We start from the raw sequence: 23,947 nt of genomic DNA on the forward strand, positions 1-23,947 counted from the left end.
AGCGGTGCCGGACGCGGCGCCGCATCCAGACCAGTGCCACAAAAAAAAGGGCGGTCAGAAAAAAAAAAAGCAAGGTCAAAGGATCTGCACAGGAGACCAAGTGATGGGGGAGTCAAATGGCAGGATGTATGTCACCACGCCACTATGGATGTGGCCAATAAGGTGACAGCTATGTTCCCACCAGCAACCCAGAAATAAACACAAGCTTTTTGGGGTGTTGTGAGTTTCTGAAGAACATGAGTTCCAGGCTATAGTCAGCTTGTGAGCCCTCTCTATCGAGTAACCCAAAGGAAGAACCATTTTGAGCAGAGCTTTGAGCAACCAGCCTGGATCCCTGAAATCCTCCCTCGGTCACTGGGTCACAAACCAGTGGCCACCAGTGCTCCCAGTGCAGCCCCCAGACCCACCCATGATCCCTAAGACCCTTCCCAGTGCCCTAGAACACACACCAGTGCTCCAGTATGCTTCCTGCCCCCCCGCCCCTCAAAACACTGCCTGGCTTACTGGGGCACACACCAGTGACCCCCAGTGCTCCCTGTCCAAGTCTCTTCCCTCCAGGCTGATTTGGTCCCGCCCCCCCAGACGCTCCCCCTTTTACTTTCACTTTTGGTTTTGTAGCCCCACCCCTTCTGAGCCTCACCCCACCCCCTCTCCACCAGCCCCTTCCCAATGGGTGCCATTGGGGGGTGGCACCCCCAGGACCCAGCACCCATGACTGTGCTCCCCCCCCACCCCCAGAGTCCCCAGCACATCCCAGGTACAAACACGAGGATTTATTAACACTCTGTTGCACACGGCCGTCCCTGCCAGCCACCAGCCCTGGTGGCACCCGGTGGCACCCAGTGACACCTCAGTTCATCCAATGGCCGCCCTGGTCACGGCCTTGCAGCAGGGACACTGCAGCATTGTCTGGCTTGTTGCCCACGTCTCATGGTCCCTTGTCACTGCTCCTGGGGGTCCCCATCTCTGCCTTTTGTGTCCCCATCCCAGCTCCTGGTGTCTCCATCCCAAGGAGTAGTAGTGTCCCCACCTCTGCCCTTGGTGTCCCCATCTCTGGCCCCGGTGTCACCACCCCAGCTCTCAGTGTCACCACCCTGGCTCCCAGTGTCCCCATCCCAGCTCCTCGTATCCCCATCCCCTGATGTCTCCATCCTGGCTTGTACCGTCCCCATCCCTGGCTCCTGCTGTCCCTCACCCCCACTCCCCGTGCCCTTGTCCCCATCCCCTGGCGTCCCCTGGCGTCCCCCATCCTGCAGCAGGTGCCAGTAGCGGCTGCCGGGGTGCAGCAACTTGCTGGGGGGGCCCTGCTCGCGCACCTGCCCCCCCTCCAGCAGGGCCACCTGGTGCGCCCGTGCTGCCAAGGCTACCTGCCCTGTCACCAGCAGCACCGTGCGCCTGGTCCCGCTGGCCTCGAAGAGCTCCCGCTCCACCTGCGGCAGGAGATGCGGTCAGTGAAGAGGCACGGGATGTCCCCAACCCCACCTCAGGACTGAGGGGACGCCGAGAGTGAGGACCCAGGAGGCATGGAGACTGGGGACCCAGGGGATGTGGAGATTAGGGACCCCGGGGGTTTTGGGAGCAAGGGACCAAGGGGGACTGCAGAAGGACCGTATGGGGACCCAGGAGATGGGGGAGCAGGGCCCCAGGGGACACCAGGAGTGGGGACAAAGGGAACCCAGGGACCCAGGGAAGACCAGGGTGGGGGCAAAGGGGACACAGGGATCGGAGACCCACAGGACACCAGGAGTGGGGACAAAGGGGACCCAGGGACCAGGGGACACCAGGAGTGGGGACAAAAGGGACCCAGGGGTCACCAGGAGTGGGGACAAAGGGAACACAGAAACCAGGGATGATGGGACAGCGGGAAAGGGAACCCAAAGGGATGCCCGGGGACAGGAGTGCTGTTAGGAATGGGGACTGAGGGGACGCAGGGACACAGGGACGCGCCCCACCTGCTGCTGGCACTCAGCGTCCAGGGCGCTGGTGGGCTCGTCAAGGACAAGGATGTGAGGGTCCCGCACCAGGGCGCGGGCGATGGCCACCCCCTGCCGCTGTCCCCCGGAGAGCTGCCCCCCAAGCTCACCCACCTCTGCAGGGACAGAGGGGTTAGGGGAGGGGACACGGGGAACCTAGATGGGACAGAGATGGGGGGGGGACACCCTACCTGTGTCATAGCCTCGGGGCAGGCGGGTGATGAACTTGTGGGCGCCCACCCGGCAGGCTGCCGCTGTCACTTGTGCCCGGCTCCAGCTCTCCGGCCCGTAGGCGATGTTGGCGTGGAGTGAGCGGGCAAAGAGCACCGGCTCCTGGGGGACTGTGGCCACCTGCAGTGGAGGGGACAGCTGGGCACGCGGCGGGAACACGGCAGGGACCCAGCGGGGGTAGAGGGTGGGGATGGCTGGGGGTGAAGTGGGGGACATGGTGGGGGACATGGCAGGGACAGCAGGGGATGTGGTAGGAAGGGGTGGTAACACAGCTGGTGACATGGGAGGGGTGGCCGGGGGGGGGACACAATGGGGACTGCTGGGGACATAGTGGGGATGGCTGAGGATATGGCAGGGACGTGGCAAGGATGCAGTGGGGGAGATGGTGGGGATGGCAGGCGACACGGTGGGGACCTGATGGGGGACACAGTGGGAACATAGAGGGGACATGGTGGGGATGGCTATGGACATGTCAGGAACATCTGGGGACATAATGGGAATGGGTGGCAACATAGCAGGGATGGCTGGTGACACGGTAGGGGTGGCCATGGAGGACATTATTGGGACAGCCGGGGACATGGTGGGGGTGGCTGGGGACATGGCAGGGACATCTGGGGACATGGTGGGGGTGGGCAGGGACATCTGGGGACATGGCTGGGGACCCAGTGGCGATGGGAAGGGGTGCAGGGGGGACATCCAGTGACCTCAGGGGGGATGGCTGGGGATGCGTGAGGACGTCCTCAGGTGGCCCCACGTGGACAACCGGGGCCACGGAGGAGGACGAGGTCCGGTGACAGGGCGCAGGCAAGCAACTCACCCGGTGGCACAGGTAGGAGTGACGGTAGGCGCTGAGGGGGTGGCCGTCCAAGAGCAGGCGCCCGGCCGTGGGCTGGTGCAGGCGCAGCAGCAGGGACACCAGGGTGCTCTTCCCCGCGCCCGGGGGACCCATCAGTGCCAGCACCTCCCCGGGGCGCAGCTCCAGGGACACGCCCTGGGGGGATGTGGCCATTTGCACCTCTGTGACCCCGTGTCCCCACACCCTCCCTGCTGTGTTCCTCTTGCCCCATCCCCTCCCTGTGTCCCCGCCCCCCCCCCCCCCCCGCCTTCCCTGCCACATCTGTGGTGACAATGCCATGTCCCCGCCGTGGCCCTGTGTACCCTGTCCCCATGCCCTCCCCACCACGTCCTTGTGTCCCTCTGCCATGTCCCCACACTGTTCTATGTGTGCTTATGCCACAACCCCACCGTGTCCCTGTGTCCCCTTGCCACATCCCCACACCCTCCCCACCATGTCCCTGTGGCCTCCCACCATGTCCCCATGCCATGTCACTACCATGCCTTTGTGCCCCCCTGCTGTGTCACCACGCCTGCCACGCTCTCCCATTATGTCCCTGTGTCCCCCTACCGTGTCCCCTCACGCCACACTCTCCCATCACATCCCCATGTCCCCCTTGCCGTGTCCCCATGCCTGCCATGCTCTGCCATTGTGTCCCCGTGTCCCCCTGCTGTGTCCCCACACTTGTCACACTCTGCCAGTGTCCCTATAGCCCCTTACCATGTCCCCACACCTGCCACACTCTCCCATCATGTCCCTGTGTCCCCCTGCCATGTCCCCACGCCTGCCACGCTCTCTGTGTCCCCTTGCTGTGTCCCCATGTCCACCTTGAGGACAGACTCCTGACGCCCGGGGTAGGAGAACCAGACGTCCTCAAGCTGGAGGTGGCCCCGCAGGTCACTGGGTGCCAGCGTCCCTGAGGGCGCGACCTGTGGCTCCCGGTCCAGGAACTCGAAGATCTTCTCTGAGGAGCCCACAGCCTTTGTCAGCGTGGGGTAGTAGCGGAGCAGGACCTGGGGACAGCACAGGGATGTGAGTGACAGCATTTGGGGTCGGAGGGAATGGGTATGGGGACATGGCCAGGAGGGCGTGGGGACGTGGAGGACACAGGAACTCGGAGGATGCAGGGACACAGGGGGACTGGCATGGGGATGTGACAGGGTACATATGGGGACATAGTGGGTGATATGGGGACATGGTGGGGAGGGCACAGGGACACAGCAGGGGGTCACAGAGGGACAGAAATGGGGACAGAGGGAGCACCTGGGGACATGGGTGGGCACAGGGACACAGAGGGACTGGCTGTGGGACATGGCAGGGAGGACATGGGGACAAAGGCACCTGGGCTCACCTCCACGACATCAGTGAACTGCAACTGGTAGAGGAGGAAGGTGACAAGGTCCCCGGTGCTGATGGTCCCCGCAGCCACCAGCTGTCCTCCGTAGTAGAGGATCCCCATCTTCAGGGCCAGCGCTGAGAACTGGGGACACCGTGAGGAGTCACCCCCAGGGAACACCTTCCCATAGGGCTGTGTCCAACTCTCTGCAAGGACACTGAGTTCCCAGCCCTGCTCTGTCACCTCCCTCATGTCATCAACATCCCCCATGTCCCGGAGCCCCAGAACTGTCATGTTTCCCCTGCCATTGTGTCCCCCGTGTCCTGGAGGCTCTGTGCTGTCCCATTCTCTATGTCATCACACCCTTGTGCCCCGCAACCCCTGCGCTATCATGCTCACCATGTCCTGATGTCCCTGTGCTGTCACATCCTATGTCCCACTGTCCCCGTGCCATCATATCCCCATGTCCCCTAGCCCTATACCGTCATCTCTCTCACCTCTGTCATCACATCCCCATGTCCCCCAGTCCCATGTCACGTCCCTCAGACCCTTCTCATCATGTCCCCATGTTCCGCAGTCCCCATACCATTGCGTCCTCATGTCCCACCACCCCCATGCCATTGTGTCCCCATGTTCCACCGCCCCCACGCCATCCTGTCCCCCAGCCCCCTGCCGCTGTGCCACCGCATCCCGTACACCGCTGGTCCAGGCAGAGACGGTGTAGAGGACCGCATCCTGCTTCTCCAGCCGGTGGGTCTGGTGCAGGCACTGGCGGTAGCGCGCAGCCACCCCGTCCTCGTTGGCGAAGCTGCGCACGGTGGCCATGGCCTGGAAGGTCTCCACTGCCACCTCGCTGGCGTGGGCCAGCGCCTTCTGCACCTTTGGAGCCAGGCCCTGGGGACAGCAGTGTCACCGCAGGGCTGGCAGGTGGGGAATGGGGTGCAGGGAGGGGGCAGAGGGTATGTGGAGGGGATGGTGGGCACAGGGAGGGGTCAGGGGGGACATGGTGGGCATAGTGGAGGGGACAGTGGGGACATGCAGAGGGCGGTGGGTGAATGGAGGGGACATTGAGTGCGTGCAGGGGGCAGCGGGCACATGGAGGGGACAACAGGCATGTCGTGGGGACAACGGGCCCAGAGAGAGTGGGCACATGGAGGTGACAGCGGGCACATGGAGAGGGGATGGCAGTGGATACACGGAGGTGACAGCAGGCCCACAGCCCCCCCTCACCTGCTGAAGCCTGCCGATGGCCCTGGGCAGCGACAGCAGGAAGGGCAGCACCAGGGCGGTGACGAGGGCCATGCGCGGGGACAGCCAGGCCATGGTGCCAAAGAGGCAGACGCCCCGCGCCAGGTACCACAGCAGCAGGCTCAGCGCCTTGCTCAGGGCCTCACGGGTGGCCTCCGCGTCCCCCGTCACCCGCGCTGCCACATCCCCTGTGGGGGGACAAGGCGGAGGACGACAGCGGGGTGAGTGTCCCCGTGCCTGTCCCCACCCCGCCGCTGGGCCCATCCCCAAATCCCGTGCTCACCAGCCCCCTCGTCCCGCAGCTCGGCGATGTCCCTGCGGAGGACAGCGGCGAAGAGGCGGCGCTGCAGGTGGCCGTGCACGCGGCTCAGCGTCCCCACGAAGGCAGCGTCACAGGCCAGCTCGGTGACGGCGCTGCAGTGGGAAGGGGACAAGGAGGGGGGTGTGTATGTGCATCAGGGAGACCCCCGCGCTGCTCCCCGACCCCAACCAGTGTGTACCCCTCCCCGAAATACCTGCTCAACCCCAGCAGCACCATGGGCCAGATGGCTGCCAGCTCGTCCTCGCGGGCCACCCAGTCGCTGGCACGCCCCGTGTAGTAGGGGACAGCCATCTCCCCTGTCACCAAACCACGATCAGGTTGATGGGGCCCCCCCGGGGCAGTGGGGGCGGTAGGGGGGGTCCGATGATGCCCCCCAGATTTTGTGCAGCCCCCCCCAAGCTTAGTGTTGCTCCCCATTGGGGTGCTGTCCCCCTGGTTTGCAGGTGACCCCCCTAAATTTCATGCAGCCTCCCTCCCAAAGATCAATGTTGCTCCCCATTGGGATGCTTGCCCCCCACGCCAGTCTGTGGCTGCCCCCCCAGATTTTGTGCAGCCCCCTACCAAAGCTCAATGCTACTCCCCATTGGGGTGCTGCCCCCCCCGGTTTGTGGCTGACCTCCCAAATTTCATGCAATCCCCTACATTTCATAAAGCTCCCCCCAAAGCTCAATGCTGCTCCCCATTGGGGTACAGCCCCCCCCGCTTTTGTGCAGCCCCCCCCAAATCTCAATGCTGCTCCCATACGGTGCTGTCCCCCCCACTTGCTGACCCCCCCAGATTTTGTGCAGCCCCCCCCCCCAGAGCTCAATGCGGCTCCCCATTGGGGTACAACCCCCCAGCTTTTGTGCAGCCCCCCCCCAAATCTCAATGCTGCTCTGATAGGTGTGCTGCCCCCCAGATTTATGGCTGCCCCCCCACATTTCATGCAGCCCCCCCAAAGTGGGGGTGCTGCCTCCCTATTTTGTTGCCCCCCCCCGCCCCGTACCGAGCGCCGAGGCCCCCATCAGCGCCGCCACCACCGCGCAGCGCCAGCGCTCGGGGCGCAGCGACTCCAGGAGGCGGCGGCCGGCGCCCATCGTCCCTGGTCAGCGCCCGGGACCCTCCCGGCCCCGTTCCCGTCCCGGCGCCGGTCCCGTCCCCGTTTCTCGGAAAATGAAACCCAGCGCGGGGACGGGACGGGCGCCGGCTCCGCCTGCCATTGGCTGAGGCCGGCGGTGCGTCACCAGTTGTCGGGCAGATCGGGCCGGAGCAGCTTGGCGCGGGGAGGGGAGGGGTGGGGAGGGGGGCGTGACGAGGCGGAGGAGAGGGCGTGGCAATGGGCGAAGGGGGCGTGGCGATGGGTGGAGGGGGCGTGGCGAGGCGGGAATGGGGCGGGGCCGGGGGAGAAGGGCGGGGGCTGTAGGGCCGCGAAAACGAAAGTGAAAGGTGGCGGGGCCAGAGCGTAGCGGGAGCGGCCGGGGCCGGGTGGGTCTGGGGGCCCCGGGGGGGTCAGAGCGGGCTGGGGGGAGCCAGGGGGGGTGGCTGGACTCGGCCGGGCTGAGCCAAGCAGCACCGGGGAGCATGGGCCGGTGAGGGGGGGCTGGACTGGGAGGACTGGGAGAGCTGGTGTGTCCCCAGTGTGCCGGGGGGGGTGAAGAGGGCTGCGCTGGGGGTCAGTGGTGTATTCCTGAGCGGTTTGGAGATCCAGGCCGGGACTGGGGGGCCATACTGGGAGTACTGGGTTGTGTTCTAGGGTACTGGGAAGGGTCTTGGGGAACCTGGTCGGGACTGGGGGATTTACTGGGAGCACTGGTATCCCAGGGAGCTCAGCAGGGTCTCAGTGAGCTAAGCCGGGAGCACTGGTGTGAGCCCCAGGGTGCTGGGCAGGGTCGAGGGGAGCTGAGGAGTCCGCACTGGGAGCACTGGTGTTCCCTGGGGAGTGCCCCAGGGAGCCCAGTGGTGTCCAGGTGACCAGTAGAGGGTCTGGGGGTGCTGGGTAGGGCCTCGAACACTCCTCAGGCCCCCCCAAGCCATGGAGTTGCTGCCCACCTTGCGCCTGGCCTGTGCCCTGCTCCTGGCTGACCTGGTGGTGCTGGCAGCGCTGGCCCAGTTGGCCTCGGCACTGGCCCAGCTGGGTCTAGTGGCCACATGGCTGGAGGCTGGGCTGCGGCTACCAGTGCTGGTGGGGGCTGGGAGGCTTTTGGCCCCCGGAGGACCCCGGGGAGCTGCGGCCCTGGTGAGCCTGGCCCCCGCCACCTTCCTGACCCTGCGGGGCTGCCTGGAGCTGCCTGGGGCTCCACCAGTGCTGCTGGCCATGGCCACACCGTCCTGGCTGGCACTGGCCTACGGGGCGGCCCTGCTGGCTCTGCTGACCTGGACCTCCCTGGCACCTGGGGTGGCCCTGGGGACCAAGGAGGCCAAGTACCAGGCAGCCCTGCGCCGGCAGCTGGCCCTGGCCTGGCCTGAGTGGCCCTTCCTCAGCGGAGCCTTCTTCTTCCTTGTGCTGGCTGCGTTGGGTGAGACCTCCGTGCCCTACTGCACCGGGAGGGCCTTGGACGTCCTTCGCCATGGGGATGGCCCCACTGCCTTTGCCACTGCCATCGGCTTTGTGTGCCTCGCCTCTGCCAGCAGGTAGGGACCCCCAGTTACTCCTCCAGACCCTGTCCACCCCTGGGATGGTGCCTGATGGGTTTCGGGGTGTCTCTGTCCCCCCATTCTGCCCAGTTCGCTGTTTGCTGGCTGCCGCGGGGGCCTCTTCACCTTCATCATGGCTCGCCTTACCCTGCGCACCCGCGACCGGCTCTTCTCTGGCCTGGTGCACCAGGACATGGCCTTCTTCCAGGAGACCACAGCAGGTACAAAGGGGGGGGGTTCCCTGCCCCTGTCCCCCTGGTGTGTCCCCCACTCACCTTGTTCAACCCTTGCAGCTGAGCTGGCCTCCCGGCTGGCCACTGACGTGCCACTGGCGAGCAGCGTGGTGCCAGGCAGTGCCAACATCGCCCTGCGGAACCTGGGGAAGGTGCTGGGGCTCAGTGCCTTCATGCTGGCGCTCTCACCACGCCTGACCCTGCTGGCGCTGCTTGAGGTGCCCCTTGCCATTGTTGCGCACAAGGTCTACAATGCCCGGCACCAGGTGATGGTGGACATGGGACAGTAGGGACAGGAGAGCAGGGATGGTGATGGGATGGCCAGATGGGGACAGTAGGAAGAGGGTGGCAGGCTGGGGACAGCAAGAAATGGGGATGGTGGGGATGGGATGTGAGGTAGAGATGGCTGGGCAAAATGGTGAGGTGGAGATGGCTGGGACAGGACAGCAGGGTGAGGATTACAGGGATGGGACAGGAGGTTTGGGGCTGGGAATGACAGGGTAAGGAAAGTGGGGATGACGATTGCAGGGATGGCGATCATGGGGATAGGATAACAGGCAAGGAGAGCAGGAATGGAGATGGGATGGGATGGCAAGGACTTGGCTGTGCTGTCCCATGGGTGCTGATGCCCGCTGGCCCTACCCAGATGCTGCAGCAGGCCGTGCTGGATGCAACAGCTGGCACTGGGGTGGTGGTGCAGGAGGCCATCTCCTCCATCGAGACGGTGCGGGCCTTCGCTGGGGAGGAGGAGGAAGAGCACCGCTACGACCAGGCACTGACCAAGATGCTGGGGCTGCGGGACCAGCGGGACATGGAGACAGCAATCTTCCTCCTCGTCCGGCGGGTGAGGCTGACATGGGGGGACCCAGGTGCCTGTTGGCACAAGGACATCCCCACTCACCCCTCTTCCTGCAGGCATTGCAGCTGGCCGTGCAGGCGCTGGTGTTGTACTGCGGGCACCGGCAGCTCCGTGAGGGGACCCTCACTGCTGGTGGCCTCATAGCCTTCATGCTCTACCAGACTGATGCTGGCAGCAGTGTGCAGGTAAGGCCGGGCAGTGCATGCCCCATAGGCACATCCCCATGTCTGTCCCTGCCATGAACATGTCACTGTGTCCCCATGCTGGGTGCCAGTAGTTCTGCCCCACACAGGCGCTGGCGTACGCCTACGGCGACCTGCTGAGCAATGTGGCAGCTGCCCACAAGATCTTCGACTACCTGGACCGTGAGCCGGCTGTGGGCACTGGGGGCACCTGGGAGCCTGCCACACTCCAAGGCCACGTCACCTTCCAGCACGTTTCCTTTGCCTACCCCACGCGCCCTGAGCACCTTGTCCTGCAGGATGTCTCCTTCGAGCTGCGCCCCGGTGAGGTGACAGCGCTGGCGGGGCTGAACGGCAGCGGGAAGAGCACCTGTGCCGGGCTCCTGCAGCGCTTCTATGAGCCCACGGCCGGGGAGGTACTGTTGGATGGGGTGCCACTGCGTGACTACAAGCACCGGTACCTGCACCGCCAGGTGAGTGTGGCTGCAGGAGGGTGTGCGGCACAAACGTGCCGATCAGTGCCCGGACTCAGCCTCTGCCCCGGGGCAGGTGGCACTGGTGGGGCAGGAGCCCGTGCTCTTCTCTGGCTCCATCCGGGACAACATTGCCTATGGACTGGAGGGCTGCAGGGAGGAGGAGATCATAGCAGCTGCAGAGGCTGCTGGTGCCCTGGGCTTTATCTCCGCACTGGACCAAGGCTTTGACACTGGTGAGTACTGGGGAGCAGGGGGGACCTGGGTGTCCGTCTCAATCACCTCCCAGTCTCCATCCTGCAGACGTAGGGGAGAGAGGAGATCAGCTCTCAGCTGGGCAGAAGCAGCGTGTTGCCATTGCCCGGGCCTTGGTGCGATGCCCCACTGTCCTGATCCTCGACGAGGCCACCAGTGCCCTGGATGGGGATGGGGATGGGGCGGTGAGTGGTGGACTGTGCCTGGGAGAAGGGGTCCAGCCCTATGGCGAAGGCTGATGGGCACCGGCATCTCCTGCAGCTGCAGCAGTGGGTGCAGAGTGGGGGGGACCGGACGGTGCTGCTCATCACCCACCACCCGCGGATGCTGGAGAAGGCTGACCGCGTCGTGGTGCTGGAGCATGGCACCGTGGCTGAGATGGGGACGCCTGCTGAGCTTGCAACCTGTGGTGGACCCTACAGCCGCCTGCTGCAGCGCTAACAACCCACAGGACAGCCAAAAACCCCCAGGGATAGGCCACAGGGAGCAGCTGCCAGCTCCTGTCCTGGCTGCAGGATGGGAGGTGGGGGCTGCTCCTGTTGGTGCCAGGATTTGCATGGAATAAAGTGGAGACACTCCAGAGACAAGTGAGCTGGGTTGTGGCAGGGTGTGGGGAGCTCTGCTCTATGCTAGTGAGGCCTCACCTTGAACACTGCGTGCAGCTGTGGGCACCACAGCAGACGAAGGGTGTGAAACTGTGCGAGAGCCTCCAAGGGAGGGCTATGAGGACAGCAAAGGCTCTGCAGGGCAAGGCGTGTGAGGAGCGGCTGAAGGCACTTGGCTTGTTGAGCCCAGAGCAGAGGAGACGCAGGGGAAGCCTCGTGGCAGCCCACAGCTTCCTGATGATGGGAGCAGAGGGGCAGGTGCCAGTCTCTGCTCTCTGGCGACAGTGACAGGGCCCGAGGGAACGGCATGGAGCTGCCACAGGGGAGGCTCAGGCTGGCTATTCAGAAAAGGTTCTTCACCAGGAGGGTGGTCGGGCACTCACAGCTGGGGCACTGGGCCCAGTGCTGGGCTGTCTGGTACAAGAGAGACCTGGCCACACTGGGGAGAGTCAGATGCTGCAGAAGATACTGCAGGGAATGGAGCATCTCCCCTGGGAGGAGAGGCTGAGGGAGCTGGGCCTGCTCTGCCTGGAGCAGAGGAGGCTCTGGGGAGTCCAGAGAGGCTGTGGAGTCTCCATTATTGGAGATACCAAGAAGTGGACAAGGACAAGTCCAGGGCAACAGGCTTTGGGTGGTGCTGAACAGATGTTTGGGGCAAGGGGACCTCAAGAGGTCCCTTCCAACCCCAGCCCCTCTGTGATTCTCGTGACAAGTCCTGGCAAACAATAAATTCACCCAGACAGAAGAGGCCCCCTGCTGTACTGGCACATAGGGTCACTGTGCTGAGCTCTTTCTGCATGCAGCTCCCAGCCTCCCTCGATGCCTCCCCAACTTCCCCATGCAGCTTCTCCATGCAACCCTGACCCACCAGGCTAGGACAGGAGCACCTTGCCCACCCGCTCCCACACGCCACTCCAGGTCAGACACCAGGCACGCTTTGTGGCAAAGCACCAAATCATTGGGCTGTTTATTTTGTTTGAAGGCGTGCAGATGCAATTATGCTGTGGCATTGCTCTTGTGGTAGCAGATAGGAGATGCGAGAGGTTGGGGGAATGGGGCCACATCGAGCTGCAGCACAAAGTGCACATGGGGCCAGCTGGTCCCTCGCAGGATGAAGGAGAGCAGTTAGACACTGGGGTTGCTCCCTGCAGGGACAAGAAGAGACAGCATCATATGGGGCCACGTCCGTGTCCCAAACCTACTGCTCCAGGAGTCTTCCCAGGGAATCCAAGCAGCAGTTGGGCACAGCAGCACCCTGCGTGTGGGTACCGCAAAGGGACACGACAAGCTGGGACCCCAAAACCTCCCTGGGGCTCCTGCCTGAACCCCCAGCCTCATTCTGTACCTGCATTCGAGCTGTTGGATACCCCGTCACTGCCTGCAAGAGAGGAGCGGCCGTGAGCCCCAGCCCAGGAGCTGGCACAGGAAGGGCAGCAGCACCACGAGCGGAACACAGCACCACTGTGCTGGGAGCCCCAAGAGAAACGAGAGCCCCAAGACTGCCCCAGTGATGGGCAGAGGCTAGGGACATCACTGTCACCATCACTCACCTGGTGCCACGTTGTAGCCCTTCTCCTTCCTCCCTGCAGACAGAAAGAGGCATCAGCACCAGCCACATGTCATGGCCAGGCTGGGGGCCTCCCAAAGGTGCCCCAGCTCCTCATCCAGTCCCTCCAGCCCCTGCCTTCCTCCCGCACCCCTCTGCCTCATCCGCCCAGGCACTTTACCCTGCTTGCTCTTCCAGACAGCGAATCCGGCCAGGAGAGCAATGACAGCCACGACAGCGACAGCCACCCCCGCCACGATGGGGATCAGGTTGGACTGTGGCTCTGGGGGAAATTAGGGCCATCAGCAGGGGAAGGGGGAGCCCCTGAACACCCCAGTCCCAAACACCCCATGCTGCTGGGCTCACCCCACGAGAAGAGGCCAGCCTGGGGCAGGCTGGCGTGCTCCACGCGGCACTGGTACTTGTCGCTGTCCCCCGGCAGGGCATCAATGGTGGCCCAGATATGGTAGGTGCCGTCACTGTTGGGCACGGTGCTCCCCCTCTGGGTCTCCTGCTCCTGGACCACGCCGTCCTTCAGCCAGCTGATGGAGATGGGCCGTGGGTAGAAGCCGTGAGCGCGGCAGGACAAGGTCAGGATCTTGTTGGCCTCCATCCCCGACACTCGGACCTCGGGACGTTCTGAGGAGGGGGTGGCAGAAAGAGCCAGGCTGAGCTCCCTGCATTGGCCCTGCTCCTGCATCCAGCCTGGTGCTGCATCCTCCCTCGACCTCACCTCTCCTCTCCAGCATGTCCTTCCCATAGCTCACATATTTCCTCAGCCACTCAATGCAGGTGTTCTCCAGGTACTGCTTCATCTGCCCAGCATAAATCCCTTCCTCCTCCCACTTCCTCTTGGTGACTTGTGCCCCAGCGTCCGCTGCAGTGAACGTCAGCGTGTCCTTGTCCAAGGCAATGAAGTCTCTTCCTTCATAGCCATACTGGTCAAACCCCCTAATACTACCATCCTCAAGGAGGTCACAGCCAAACATGCGCTGCACTGTGTGAGACCCTGCAACACAACCAGGGACAGGGGGGTGAGTTGCAGCCACAGTCCCGGCCCTTTAATGAGGTGCACACCCCTCCAGCAGCACATGCAGGTGCCACACACTGCCCTGTCCCAGAGTCCTGCACCCCTGCAAGCCTGGTGCTGCCCCAAAATACTCACCGGAGTATTTTGGGGCAGCGAGGGCCTTGTACGGGGTTGTAAATGCTGTGGGGTGACCAGGTGCTGATATGGGTGGGGGGAATCCCTCAGGTTTTGGGGTGGGGGCCTGAAGCACCATGGGGAAAGCAAGGCGCTGGGACAATGGGGGCAGCAGCCCCTCTGGCTCTGGGGGTCCTGACTGCTGTGGGGATGTTGAAGGGCTGGGATAGGGTGACCTGGAGCTCCCCAGCTCCGGGACAGGGGGTTCTGAGCAGCATGGGGCTGGCAAGGGGCTGGGTTGGGTCTAGAAGCACCCCTCTGGGTCTGTGAGAAGGGACCCCAAGCCCCGTGGGGCTGGGACAGGGCGGCTGGAAGCCCCGTGACAGCGACACCAGGCAGGGACCCAACAGCACGGCCGGGGCTGGGGCAGCAGCGTGGGGGCAGGGCCAGGCCTCAGTGGGGCTGGGGACCCCCCCACACCCCTCCCACGGCGCCCGCTCCCACAGCCCTCAGAGCTGTGGCCCGGCCCGCTCTCACCCCTGCTCTGGTTGTAGCGCTCCCGCAGCATGTCCAGGTCCACGCGGAAAATCTGCTCATTACTCCGTGAGATCTCAGTCTCCCTGTCCCAGTACTGCTGATCCGTGTTGGCCGCAATCCAGTCCACCCGGGGCTCCTTCCTCTGGGTCTCGCTGTCGTAGTACACGAAGACCTCCCCGTCCACGTACCCCACGGTCACAAACTGCGGCAGCCCCGGGCCCGGGTCCGACACCCCAGTGTAGAAATAGCGCAGGGAGTGGGGCCCTGCGGGGACAGCGGGGGCTGAGGGGCAGCCCCGAGGGGAGGCCGGGCCCGGGAGGGGAAGGGGAGGCCCGGGGGGTCCTGGTGCCAAGAGAGCCCCATGGCCCCGCCCGCCCGCCCGCACTCACCGCTCGCTGCTCCGCCCAGGACCCCCAGCAGCAGCAGGCCCAGCCCCAGGCCCAGCCCCAGGCCCAGCTCCAGGCCCCCCACCCGCCCCGGCCCCATGGTCCCGCTCTGTCCCGAGCCGCCTCCGGAGCTCGAAGGTATCCGACGGCTCCGGCCCCGCCCCGCGACGCGATTGGCGGCTCCGCCGCGCGTCTGCCAATGACTAACCGGTGTTCTCGTGACGTCACCGGGCGCCGGGTAGATCGCGGTCCCGCAGGTTGCAAGAAGCGAAAGCGAAAGCGCTACGGGCGGCGCGGGGCGGAGGCTGGGGACCGGGAAATCCCGGCCCCACCCGGACCCTTCGCCCCCCCTCCCCAACCCCCGCGTTTCTCGGCCCTGCTGTGGGCTGCAGCAGCCCCCGGGGACAGCAGGACCACCCACTCAGCGATGGGGCACCCAGGATGTGTCCCCGTCGGGGCTGTCCCCAGGAGCGGGGGCAGCTGGCATCGGGCAGGACCCCGCTGGGGGCCACCTCCATCACCACCTCCTGCCCTCCACCCGCAGACCAGGCGGGACAGGGCCACTCGGAGCCCGTTGTCCGTGGCCGTGCCCATGGGGCTTTTGAATGTGCCCAAGGATGCACACCCCACCAACCTGTGCCGGCACATGGTTGCCCACACCGTGACAAAGTTTCCCGGTGCTCAGATGGAGCCCCCTGTGCTCCAGCACCTTCATCCCCTTTGTGACCCTGGTTGGACTCTCTCCAGGTCTCTCTTGTGCTGGGGAGCCCAGCGCTGGGCCCACAAGCGCTGAGCAGAGGCGAAGGATCACCTCCCTCGGCCTGCTCCAACACGGCTCCTGCTGCAGCTCAGGACACTGCTTGCCGCGCAGCCCAGGCAGGCTGTAAGGGTGTGTGTAAGGAGAGTTTCTGCTCCCTAGGGGAATCTGACCAAGGACCTCCTTCAGTGGGATGAGGGATAATAAGAAAAAGAGTAAGCCATAAAGAAGACCAGACAGGGACGTAAGCCTGACTGGGCAGCAGTGGTGGGCACCAAAGCTGCTCACTCACACTGACTGATGGGGGCATGGGAGAGTGAGAGTCTTTCTTCCAGCAAGGCTGTTTGGAGACCTCATGCATTGGAAACCAATGGAAAATGGGGAAACCAAGCAGAAACCAACCTCTAGCTGGACACAGACCTGACAGAACCAACATGGGCACAGTGACAAGAAAGGAACGTCCCTGTCATGCTCCTTGTTGGCAAGCAAGCAAGCATGAGGCACTGCTTCCAGGAAGATCAGCCTGGACTTTGCAACTGATAAGATGTGAACCAGGAGCACGTTGGACTGGGAGTGGTGTGGGACTGGTGGGGGATGTGCAGGGCAGGGGAGCAGAAGGAACAAAGAGGTGGGGAGGCAGAAAAGGAAGGAAAGGGGCCAGCTGTGTGTGAAATAGGACCAGTCAGTGCTTGTCTGGCTGAGCGCTATGCCCAACCACCAGTCTCTCCTGTCTTCTTGTAACTTCTCATTAAACATTTTCTTCAATTTAGGGACTGGGGTGAGGGTGAGTGAGGCCAGTGCAGGGCTCAGTGCCAGCAGCTGGAGTGGGGTGGCGAGTCACAGCCCATGGGCCTGGTGCTGGCTGCTGAGGGCGAGAGTCTCTGTGACCGGATGCGTGTGTCTGTGTGCGTATGCATGTCTGTCCGTCTGTCTGTCCATGGGACCTGTGCTCAGCTTGGCTGCTGGCTGACCCTCGGAAAGTGGCAGCCGCTTACCTCAGCCTGGGCAGAAATGCCAGGTCCCTGGGCACCCGGCTGGGCTCCAACATCTGGGCAGGAAGGCACTGGGTGTTCCTGCCTGTCCTGGTCTGTCCTGGTCTGTACTGGTTCCAGTGACCAGGCAGGAGGGTTCTGGGCCGCAGCAGCTGGAGGAGATAGCCAGGCTCCTGACATCCCTTAACTCACCCCAACCCAGCCCAGCCTGTGGTGTCCAGCAGCCAACTAATGTGGGTTGGAACGTGTAGAATAGCATGTAAAGTAAAGAACAGTGAAATTCGAGCATCTTTGGCAATTTTTATTGCTGACATTCCATGTAAGATTCCAGGACTTCAAACCATTAAAAGCACCTTCGATGGTAATTGCTGATTTGTTGTCACAGGCCGATGAGGTTTTCAGATCTGTTATAACAACGGCTTGTTATTCCCACCCGTACTGAATTGCTGGTGCATTGTAATGCACCATGGGGCCTAATCATATTGATGCCAGTAACAATTTAAGTTTGCATTGTTAAATTTGTTTTGTGGTAAAAGCTGTAAAATACGTACTTCAAGGCAAGGGCAAGATGATCCAGGCCTTGAGGATATCTAAAGGATGATTCATAAAAAAACTACTTAATCAGAAAGACCATTTGGTAAGGAAACATCCAACACATATAGTACTGAATGTGCTACTAATCAACTTTTTAGAAATACTTGGCTGAAAAACAAAGGTATGAGTTTCTAATGCTCTAATACTAATGAGAACTATCCTCATTAGAATAGTAAAAATCATGGCCCTAGGCTGAGAGACCCCAGCCCAAAAAGAGACCCTTCCCCTCTGAGGATGCATAGAATGATTTTGTCAAATCTGCAGTATGCTCATTTTGTAACCAATTAGAAATTAGAAGATTGCGCTAACATGTACATGTAGTGATAAGAGATTGTATAAATTGTGGCACGGAAAATCCTTAGGTGTGCCAGTTTAGCAAGAAACCAGCTGGCACTTGTGCAATTCTGAAACAGACAGTATCTCGACCTAGTGTGTGGATAGGCTCATTGCACACTGGGTAAGGCTGTGGCTGATAATTTAGAGTATCAGGGAATAAGTATGATGACTTGGGTTGATATCAAAATGTTTCATGGACTGGTTTTGCTAAGCACCAGAATTCAGTATCCAGTGGTGTTTTTTTTTTTTTTTTTTTTTTTTGACAATGCCAGCAATCTATTGCATTGTCCACTTGAGCTATGGCATTCATAAACTGATCAATACAGTTGTCAATCAAGTTGTTGATAATGACACTGAACTAGGAGGATCTGTGAATTCCATCAAGGGTGGAGAGGCCTTGCAGAGGGATCTGGACGAATGGGAGAGATGGGCAGCCACTGACTGCAGGAACAAGAGCGTATGCCAGACCCTGCCCCTGGGCATATAAATCAAAAGGTTTTGAGTAATCTGGGAGCCCCAGTGCAGGGGCAGATGTTAAAGCATCTTTTACAGCTTCGAATGCCTTTTCCCCTTCCACTTCCCGGGAGATGGGTTCTATTTCCTCATCCTTGGTGCCCTCAGTTACAGGTGTAGTCAGTTCCCCCAGTTCTGGTATCCACAGTCTGTAAAAAACGGCCCCATGTTCCCGCAGTAGTAGCATTCTCTGCTTTCTCCCCTATTATTCCTCTCCCTTTATCCAGTCCCTGTTTCTTGACCCAATCCAGGGTCTGACTTTCCCCTTCCTCGGACTCCTCTATTTCCTCCTCTGGCCTGCAAACTCCTCGTGAGCACTGCCGCCCATAAATTACCCTCCTGTTCCTCGGTTCTCTTTTGTGAATTCGTTGTGTCCACCTTCTCCATTTCCTCTCGCCCGTCATAAACAACTATCACTACACTCAAAATCTTCTGCAATGTCTCCCCTTGCCAACCCAGCAGATGTTCCTTGACTCACTGCAGCCTACAGGGGGTTTCTTGAGCCGGGGAAGCCCCAGGAGAGCACAGAGACAGGCCCAGTGCCAGCAGCTCCTCCAAAGCAGCCGATGAGCCATGGGCAGGTCCAGCAGTGAGGGTGGCCACCCCTGAGTACCCCCTGAGCAAGCAGCCCCTAGGGAGTGTGGCCAACATGTTGGGTTGTGTGTGGCACCTCAGCCAGGCCTGGCATGGCCATTGGTGCAGGAGAACACAGGGAGGGCACCCCATGAGGGTGCCCCATGAGGGTTGGAGGCACCAGGAACACCTGCACTACGCACCCGGTCCTGCACAGGCCAATAGTGCGTGCCTTGCCAATCCTCAAGGCAAAATGGTGGGCACTCACCTCTGGGCAGAGGCTGTGGCTCCGGCTGGGTGCTCTGCACCATCTGCCGCAGTGGTGGCCGATGCCTCCACCCAGATGGAGCTGCTGAGAGGTGAGGCTGCCCTGCAGGCTTCAGGCTGCTGGAAGTGCCCAGGCCTGTCCCCTGGGGCAGGTGGCAGACCTGCCTGCCAAGGGGTGCCTAGATGGAGCGAGGAGTGGGAAGCAGCCCTGCAGACCCCAAGGTCAGTGCAGGAGGACAGGAGGTGCTCCAGGCATGCAGCAGAAGTTCCCCTGCGGCCTGTGGAGGGGCCTCTGGTGGAGCAGGCTGGTTCCTTTGTCCAGATTAATGCACAGTACTTAATTTATTTTTATCATTTCACTGCCCCAGGGATATCTCCCTGTCCCCTGGAAGATTTATTTCCCTTTTTTCCCAGCCCTTGTCAGTGTGCTGCTACAGAAATTTACCTCCTGCAGGGTACCACACACTAACATTCCAGTTCTACAAAATGGGGGTGTACTGCCAAGCACTTTACTGTGCATGGGGTACCGTACACTTATGGGTTAACCAGATTCCCCAGCGTACTGCTGAGCTCTTTACCATGTAAGGCAGCACCATACATCAGATTTCCCCAAGACTCTTGCTTTCTCCCTTCTACTCTTGCTTCATCCATCTCAGGCTGTGCCCCTCGTGGAGCTACGGAACCATGATCAGGGCTCCACACTTGCTTCATGCAGAAGTACATCTCAGTCACGCTTCACACACAAATCTTGCCTGACTCCCAAGGCAATGCTTCATATTTCTTACCTTGGTCTGTGCACAGAGTTACTGGGTCAGTTCCCGAAGCCAGAGTGCCTACCTTGCTTTCTTCCCTAACTCTTCACCGATCCTATCTTCTTAACCAGTCTCGGTTCTTTGTCAGCTCTCTGCACAACCACCGTCACCAAGGCACAGGCTGAAATCAGCGGGGCATGCCTTCCTGCTGCAGTGGTAATGGGGCTACCCAGAAGGCGATTGGATCCCGGATGAGTCCCGAATTTGTGAGAAACAATCTGCAGCCAATAACACAGGCTCAGGCGAGGATCTCATTGAAGCAGCGTTTTTGTGATTGCAATGGTGGGCGTCCTGCAAGCAGGAGTGCACAGCAAAAGTACATCATAACCTTATATTCCCTATTACCCGACACTTGATTCCTCCCCCGTTTCCTCATTGGCTGAGAACTACAGGTTCACAAACTACTCAATACTTATTATTATACCATGTATGTACAATTTTATTTGACCAACCATTACCATGACAACCATACCCCCACAGGATCAGACACAGTGTCTGATTTTTTGGGTAGTCCTTTGAGGACCCAGGATTTGGACCCAGTGATCCTTGTGGCTCCCATCTAACCCCAGCCCCTCTGTGATTCTCTTTCTCGTGACAAGTCCTGGCAAACAATAAATTCACCCAGACAGAAGAGGCCCCTGCTGTACTGACACATAGGCTCACTGTGCTGAGCTCTTTCTGCATGCAGCTCCCAGCCTCCCTCGATGCCTCCCCAACTTCCCCATGCAGCTTCTCCAGACAACCCTGACCAACCAGACTGGGATAGGAGCACCTCGCCCACCTGCTCCCACATGCCACTCCAGGTCAGACACCAGGCATGCTTTGTGGCAAAGCACCAAATCATTGGGCTGTTTATTTTGTTTGAAGACGGGCAGATGCAATTATGCTGTGGCGTTCCTCTTGTGGTAGCAGATAGGAGATGCGAGAGGTTGGGGGAATGGGGCCACATCCAGCTGCAGCACAAAGTGCACATGGGGCCAGCTGGTCCCTCACAGGCTGAAGGAAAGCGGTTAGACACTGGGGTTGCTCCCTGCAGGGACAAGAAGAGACAGGGTCACATGTGTACTTCTTCTTCCGTGCAGACAGAAAGAGGCATCAGCACCAGCACCATGTCATGGCCAGGCTGGGGGCCTCTCAAAGGTGCCCCAGCTTCTCATACAGCCCCTCCAGCCCCTGCTTTCCTCCCACACCCCTCTGCCTCACCCGCCCAGGCACTTTACCCTGCTTGCTCTTCCAGACAGTGAATCCGGCCAGGGCAGCGATGACAGCGACAACAGCGACAGCCACCCCCGCCACGATGGGGATCAGGTTGGACTGTGGCTCTGGGGGAAATTAGGGCCATCAGAAGGGGAAGGGGGAGCCCCTGAACACCCCAGTCCCAAACACCCCATGCTGCTGGGCTCACCCCACGAGAAGAGGCCGGGCTGGAGCAGGCTGGCGTGCTCCACGCGGCACTGGTACTTGTCCCTGTCCCCTGGCAGGACATCGATGGTGGCCCAGGCATGGTAGGTGCCGTCACTGTTGGGCACGGTGCTCCCCCTCTGGGTCTCCTGCTCCTGGACCACGCCGTCCTTCAGCCAGCTGATGGAGATGGGCCGTGGGTAGAAGCCGTGAGCGCAGCAGGACAAGGTCAGGATCCTGTCGGCTTCCATCCCCGACACTCGGACCTTGGGGCGCTCTGGGGAGGGGGTGGCAGCGAGAGCCGGGCTGAGCTCCCTGCACTGGCTCTGCTCCTGCTTCCAGCCTGGTGCTGCATCCTCCCTCGACCTCACCTCTCCTCTCCAGTGCAGCCTTTCCATAGCTCATGTATTTCCTCAGTGCATTGATGCAGGTGTTCTCCAGGTAGTGCTTTACCTGCTCAGCAACAGTCCCTTCCTCCTCCCAGTTCTCCTTGGTGATTTGTGCCCCAGCATCTGCTGCAGTGTACGTCAGTGTGTCCTTGTCAAAGGTGAGGAAGTCCTTCCCATCATAGCCGTGCTGCTCAAACCCCCTGATGCCACCACCCTCAAGGAGGTCACAGCCAGACATGTACTGCAGCGTGTGAGACCCTGAAACACAACCAGGGGCAAGGGGTGAGGGGCACTCCTTCAGTGGGGCACAGACCCCACTAGCAGCACACGCAGGTGCCACACACAGCCCTGTCCCAGAGCCCTGCACCCTGGCACAGCTGGGCTGGCACCCAGCCCCACGGCACCTCGGGACAGTGAGGAGCTGGGACAAGGTCCTGAATGCTGGAAGGTGATGAGGTGTTGAGGCGGGATCAGGGAGCTCCTCTGGGGTTGGAACAAGGGACCCCATGCCTGTGGAGACTCCCCTCCCCTTGGCGCCCACTCCCACAGCCCCCAGAGCTGCAGCCCGGCCCACTCTCACCCCTGCTCTGGTTGTAGCGCTCCTGCAGTGTGTCCAGGTCCATGCGGTAGCTCTTCTCGTCGTTCTGGGCGATCTCGCTCTGCTCGTCCCAGTACCACTGGCCCACGTTGGCCACCATCCAGTCCGCCCGGGGCTCCATCCTCTGGGTCTCACTGTCATAGCGCACGAAGACCTCCCCGTCCACGTACCCTACAATCACGAACTGCGGCAGCCCTGGGCTCGGGTCCGACACCGCGGTGTAGAAATAGCGCAGGGAGTGGGGCTCTGCGGGGACAGGGGGCAGCTCAGGGGCCGCCCTGAGGAGAGGCCGAGCCCCGGGGGGGGCCCTGGAGGGGAAGGGAAGGCCCGGGGGGGCCCAGTGCTCACCCGCACTCACCTCTCGCCGCCCCGCCCAGGACCCCCAGCAGCAGCAGCAGGAGCAGCAGCAGCAGGCGGAGGCCCCCCGCCCGCCCCGACCCCATGGCCCCGCTCTGTCCCGCTCTGCGCCCCGCTCTGTCCCGCTCTGCGTCCCGCGCCGCCATTGGTCCTGCCGCCGCCAACCTGCCAATGGCGACTTAGAATCTCTCCCGACGTCACCGGGCGCCGGGCAGATCCCGTCCGGCGGGTTCCCAGAAGCTAAAAGCGAAAGCGAAAGCGGGACTGGGACAGGGAAACCGCGGCGCCCCCCGCCCTTCCCCCCTCCCCTCCCCGGTTTTCCCAACCTTGCCGTGAGCTGCAGCAACGCCCGGGGACCCCAGGGCCATCCGCGCAGCGATGGGGCACCCAGGACGTGTCCCCATCGGTGCTGTGCGATAGAAAGTTGGGACGCGTTACCCGGTGTGCAATGAGACAATCAATCCACACACTAGGTCGAGACAGTGTTTATTTCAGAATCCCACAAGTCTGGGCGCCAGGAGGTTTCCCTCTAAGGTGGAAGACCTCCGTGTCTCACTTGTCTCTTATTACTACATTTACATGTTAGTACAATCCTTTAACTTCTAATCAGTTAGAATTAGAATTAGAATTAATTAGAATTAGAATTAGAATTAGAATTAGAATTAGTTAGTACAATCCTCTAACTTCTAATTAGCGTACGGCTGACTTGACAAAATCATTCTGCACGTCCTCAGAGGGGAAGGGTCTCTTGTTGGGTTGGGGTCTCCCAGCCAATGATTTTTTTTTTCTATTATAATGAGGATAGTTCATGGATAGTTCACTTTAATATCTTTGTTTTTCAACCAATTATTTTAACACAGCAAGCTGAGCTCCCCCCTCTCCACTCCCCCTCCCCCCAAGCTCCCTAGGGCTCCAGCCTGAACCCCCTGGTCCTGCACCATACCTGTGATTGACTTTTTGAATCCTCTGTGTCTGCCTGTGAGAGAGGAACAGCACTGAGCCCTGGCCCAGGAGCTGAGAGAGGAGCCTCATCAGCGCCCGAAGTGGAGGATGGCACCACTGTGCTGGGTGCCCGAAGAAATAACCAGAGCCCCAAGATTGCCCCAGTGCCAGGCAGAGGCTGGGGACATCAGCACCAGCCACGTGTCACGGCCAGGCTTGGGGCCTCCCAAAGGTGTCCCAGCTCCTCATACAGCCCCTCCAGCCCCTGCCTTCCTCCTGCAACCCTCTGCCTCACCCACCCAGGCACTTTACCCTGCTTGCTCTTCCAGACAGCAAATCCGACCAGGGCAGCGATGACAGATGTGATGGTGACGGCTACCTCCGCTACGATGGGGATCAGGCTGGGCTGTGGCTCTGGGGGAAATTAGGGCCGTCAGGAGGGGAAGGGGGCGCCCCAGAACACCCCAGCCCCACGTGCCTCATGCTGCTGGGCTCAGGACCAGGACCCCCAGCAGCAGCAGCCCCACCCCCGTTGCCCCCCCGTGGGCACCATGGAAACTTCGTCTTCCAATGGCGGCTGGAAGCTCTCCTGACGTCACCGGTTGCCGGGCAGATCCCGGTCCCGAGCATTGCGAGAC

The 23,947-nt window shown here is 61.4% G+C and overlaps 4 protein-coding genes across 13 annotated transcripts in view; 1 reads left to right on the forward strand and 3 right to left on the reverse strand.

The window, feature by feature from the left end:
* Positions 1-23,947, reverse strand: part of LOC121062617 (butyrophilin subfamily 1 member A1-like) — a 225,427-nt gene that overhangs the window by 7,953 nt on the left and 193,527 nt on the right. The gene's annotated exons all lie outside the window — the stretch shown is intronic.
* On the reverse strand, positions 759-7,210 carry TAP1 (transporter 1, ATP binding cassette subfamily B member). Its single transcript, XM_040542720.1, has 11 exons — positions 6,931-7,210; positions 6,139-6,241; positions 5,907-6,037; positions 5,606-5,811; positions 5,072-5,269; positions 4,391-4,519; positions 3,867-4,052; positions 3,022-3,195; positions 2,165-2,324; positions 1,953-2,089; positions 759-1,430 (listed from the first exon to the last, which is right to left on the reverse strand). Exons 1-11 carry the CDS (start codon positions 7,019-7,021, stop codon positions 942-944), a joined length of 2,004 nt encoding a protein of 667 aa, XP_040398654.1. The 5' UTR covers positions 7,022-7,210; the 3' UTR covers positions 759-941.
* LOC121062643 (class I histocompatibility antigen, F10 alpha chain-like) lies at positions 759-22,528 on the reverse strand. Of its 7 annotated transcripts, none has more exons than XM_040542808.1 (8): positions 22,369-22,528; positions 21,993-22,256; positions 21,395-21,670; positions 21,028-21,300; positions 20,843-20,944; positions 12,716-12,748; positions 12,511-12,543; positions 12,102-12,310 (listed from the first exon to the last, which is right to left on the reverse strand). In XM_040542808.1, exons 1-8 carry the CDS (start codon positions 22,511-22,513, stop codon positions 12,291-12,293), a joined length of 1,146 nt encoding a protein of 381 aa, XP_040398742.1. In that variant the 5' UTR covers positions 22,514-22,528; the 3' UTR covers positions 12,102-12,290. The 7 variants fall into 7 exon arrangements, with proteins under 7 accessions (XP_040398746.1, XP_040398742.1, XP_040398745.1 ...); XM_040542811.1 differs by lacking the exons at positions 20,843-20,944; positions 21,028-21,300; positions 21,395-21,670; positions 21,993-22,256; positions 22,369-22,528 and adding exons at positions 12,893-12,994; positions 13,078-13,350; positions 13,445-13,720; positions 14,393-14,656; positions 14,782-14,959; XM_040542809.1 differs by lacking the exons at positions 20,843-20,944; positions 21,028-21,300; positions 21,395-21,670; positions 21,993-22,256; positions 22,369-22,528 and adding exons at positions 12,893-12,994; positions 13,078-13,350; positions 13,445-13,720; positions 14,393-14,674; positions 14,782-14,917.
* Positions 7,392-11,147, forward strand: TAP2 (transporter 2, ATP binding cassette subfamily B member). Of its 3 annotated transcripts, none has more exons than XM_040542718.1 (9): positions 7,393-8,555; positions 8,649-8,779; positions 8,852-9,057; positions 9,438-9,638; positions 9,710-9,835; positions 9,943-10,305; positions 10,382-10,541; positions 10,609-10,745; positions 10,822-11,147. In XM_040542718.1, exons 1-9 carry the CDS (start codon positions 7,957-7,959, stop codon positions 10,999-11,001), a joined length of 2,103 nt encoding a protein of 700 aa, XP_040398652.1. In that variant the 5' UTR covers positions 7,393-7,956; the 3' UTR covers positions 11,002-11,147. The 3 variants fall into 3 exon arrangements, with proteins under 3 accessions (XP_040398653.1, XP_040398652.1, XP_040398651.1); XM_040542717.1 differs by having other exon boundaries at positions 7,394-8,555; positions 9,438-9,635; positions 9,707-9,835; XM_040542719.1 differs by lacking the exon at positions 10,609-10,745 and having other exon boundaries at positions 7,392-8,555; positions 9,438-9,635; positions 9,707-9,835.

Source organism: Cygnus olor, chromosome 33 (genome assembly GCF_009769625.2).
Source record: "Cygnus olor isolate bCygOlo1 chromosome 33, bCygOlo1.pri.v2, whole genome shotgun sequence".
NCBI lineage: Eukaryota > Metazoa > Chordata > Aves > Anseriformes > Anatidae > Cygnus > Cygnus olor.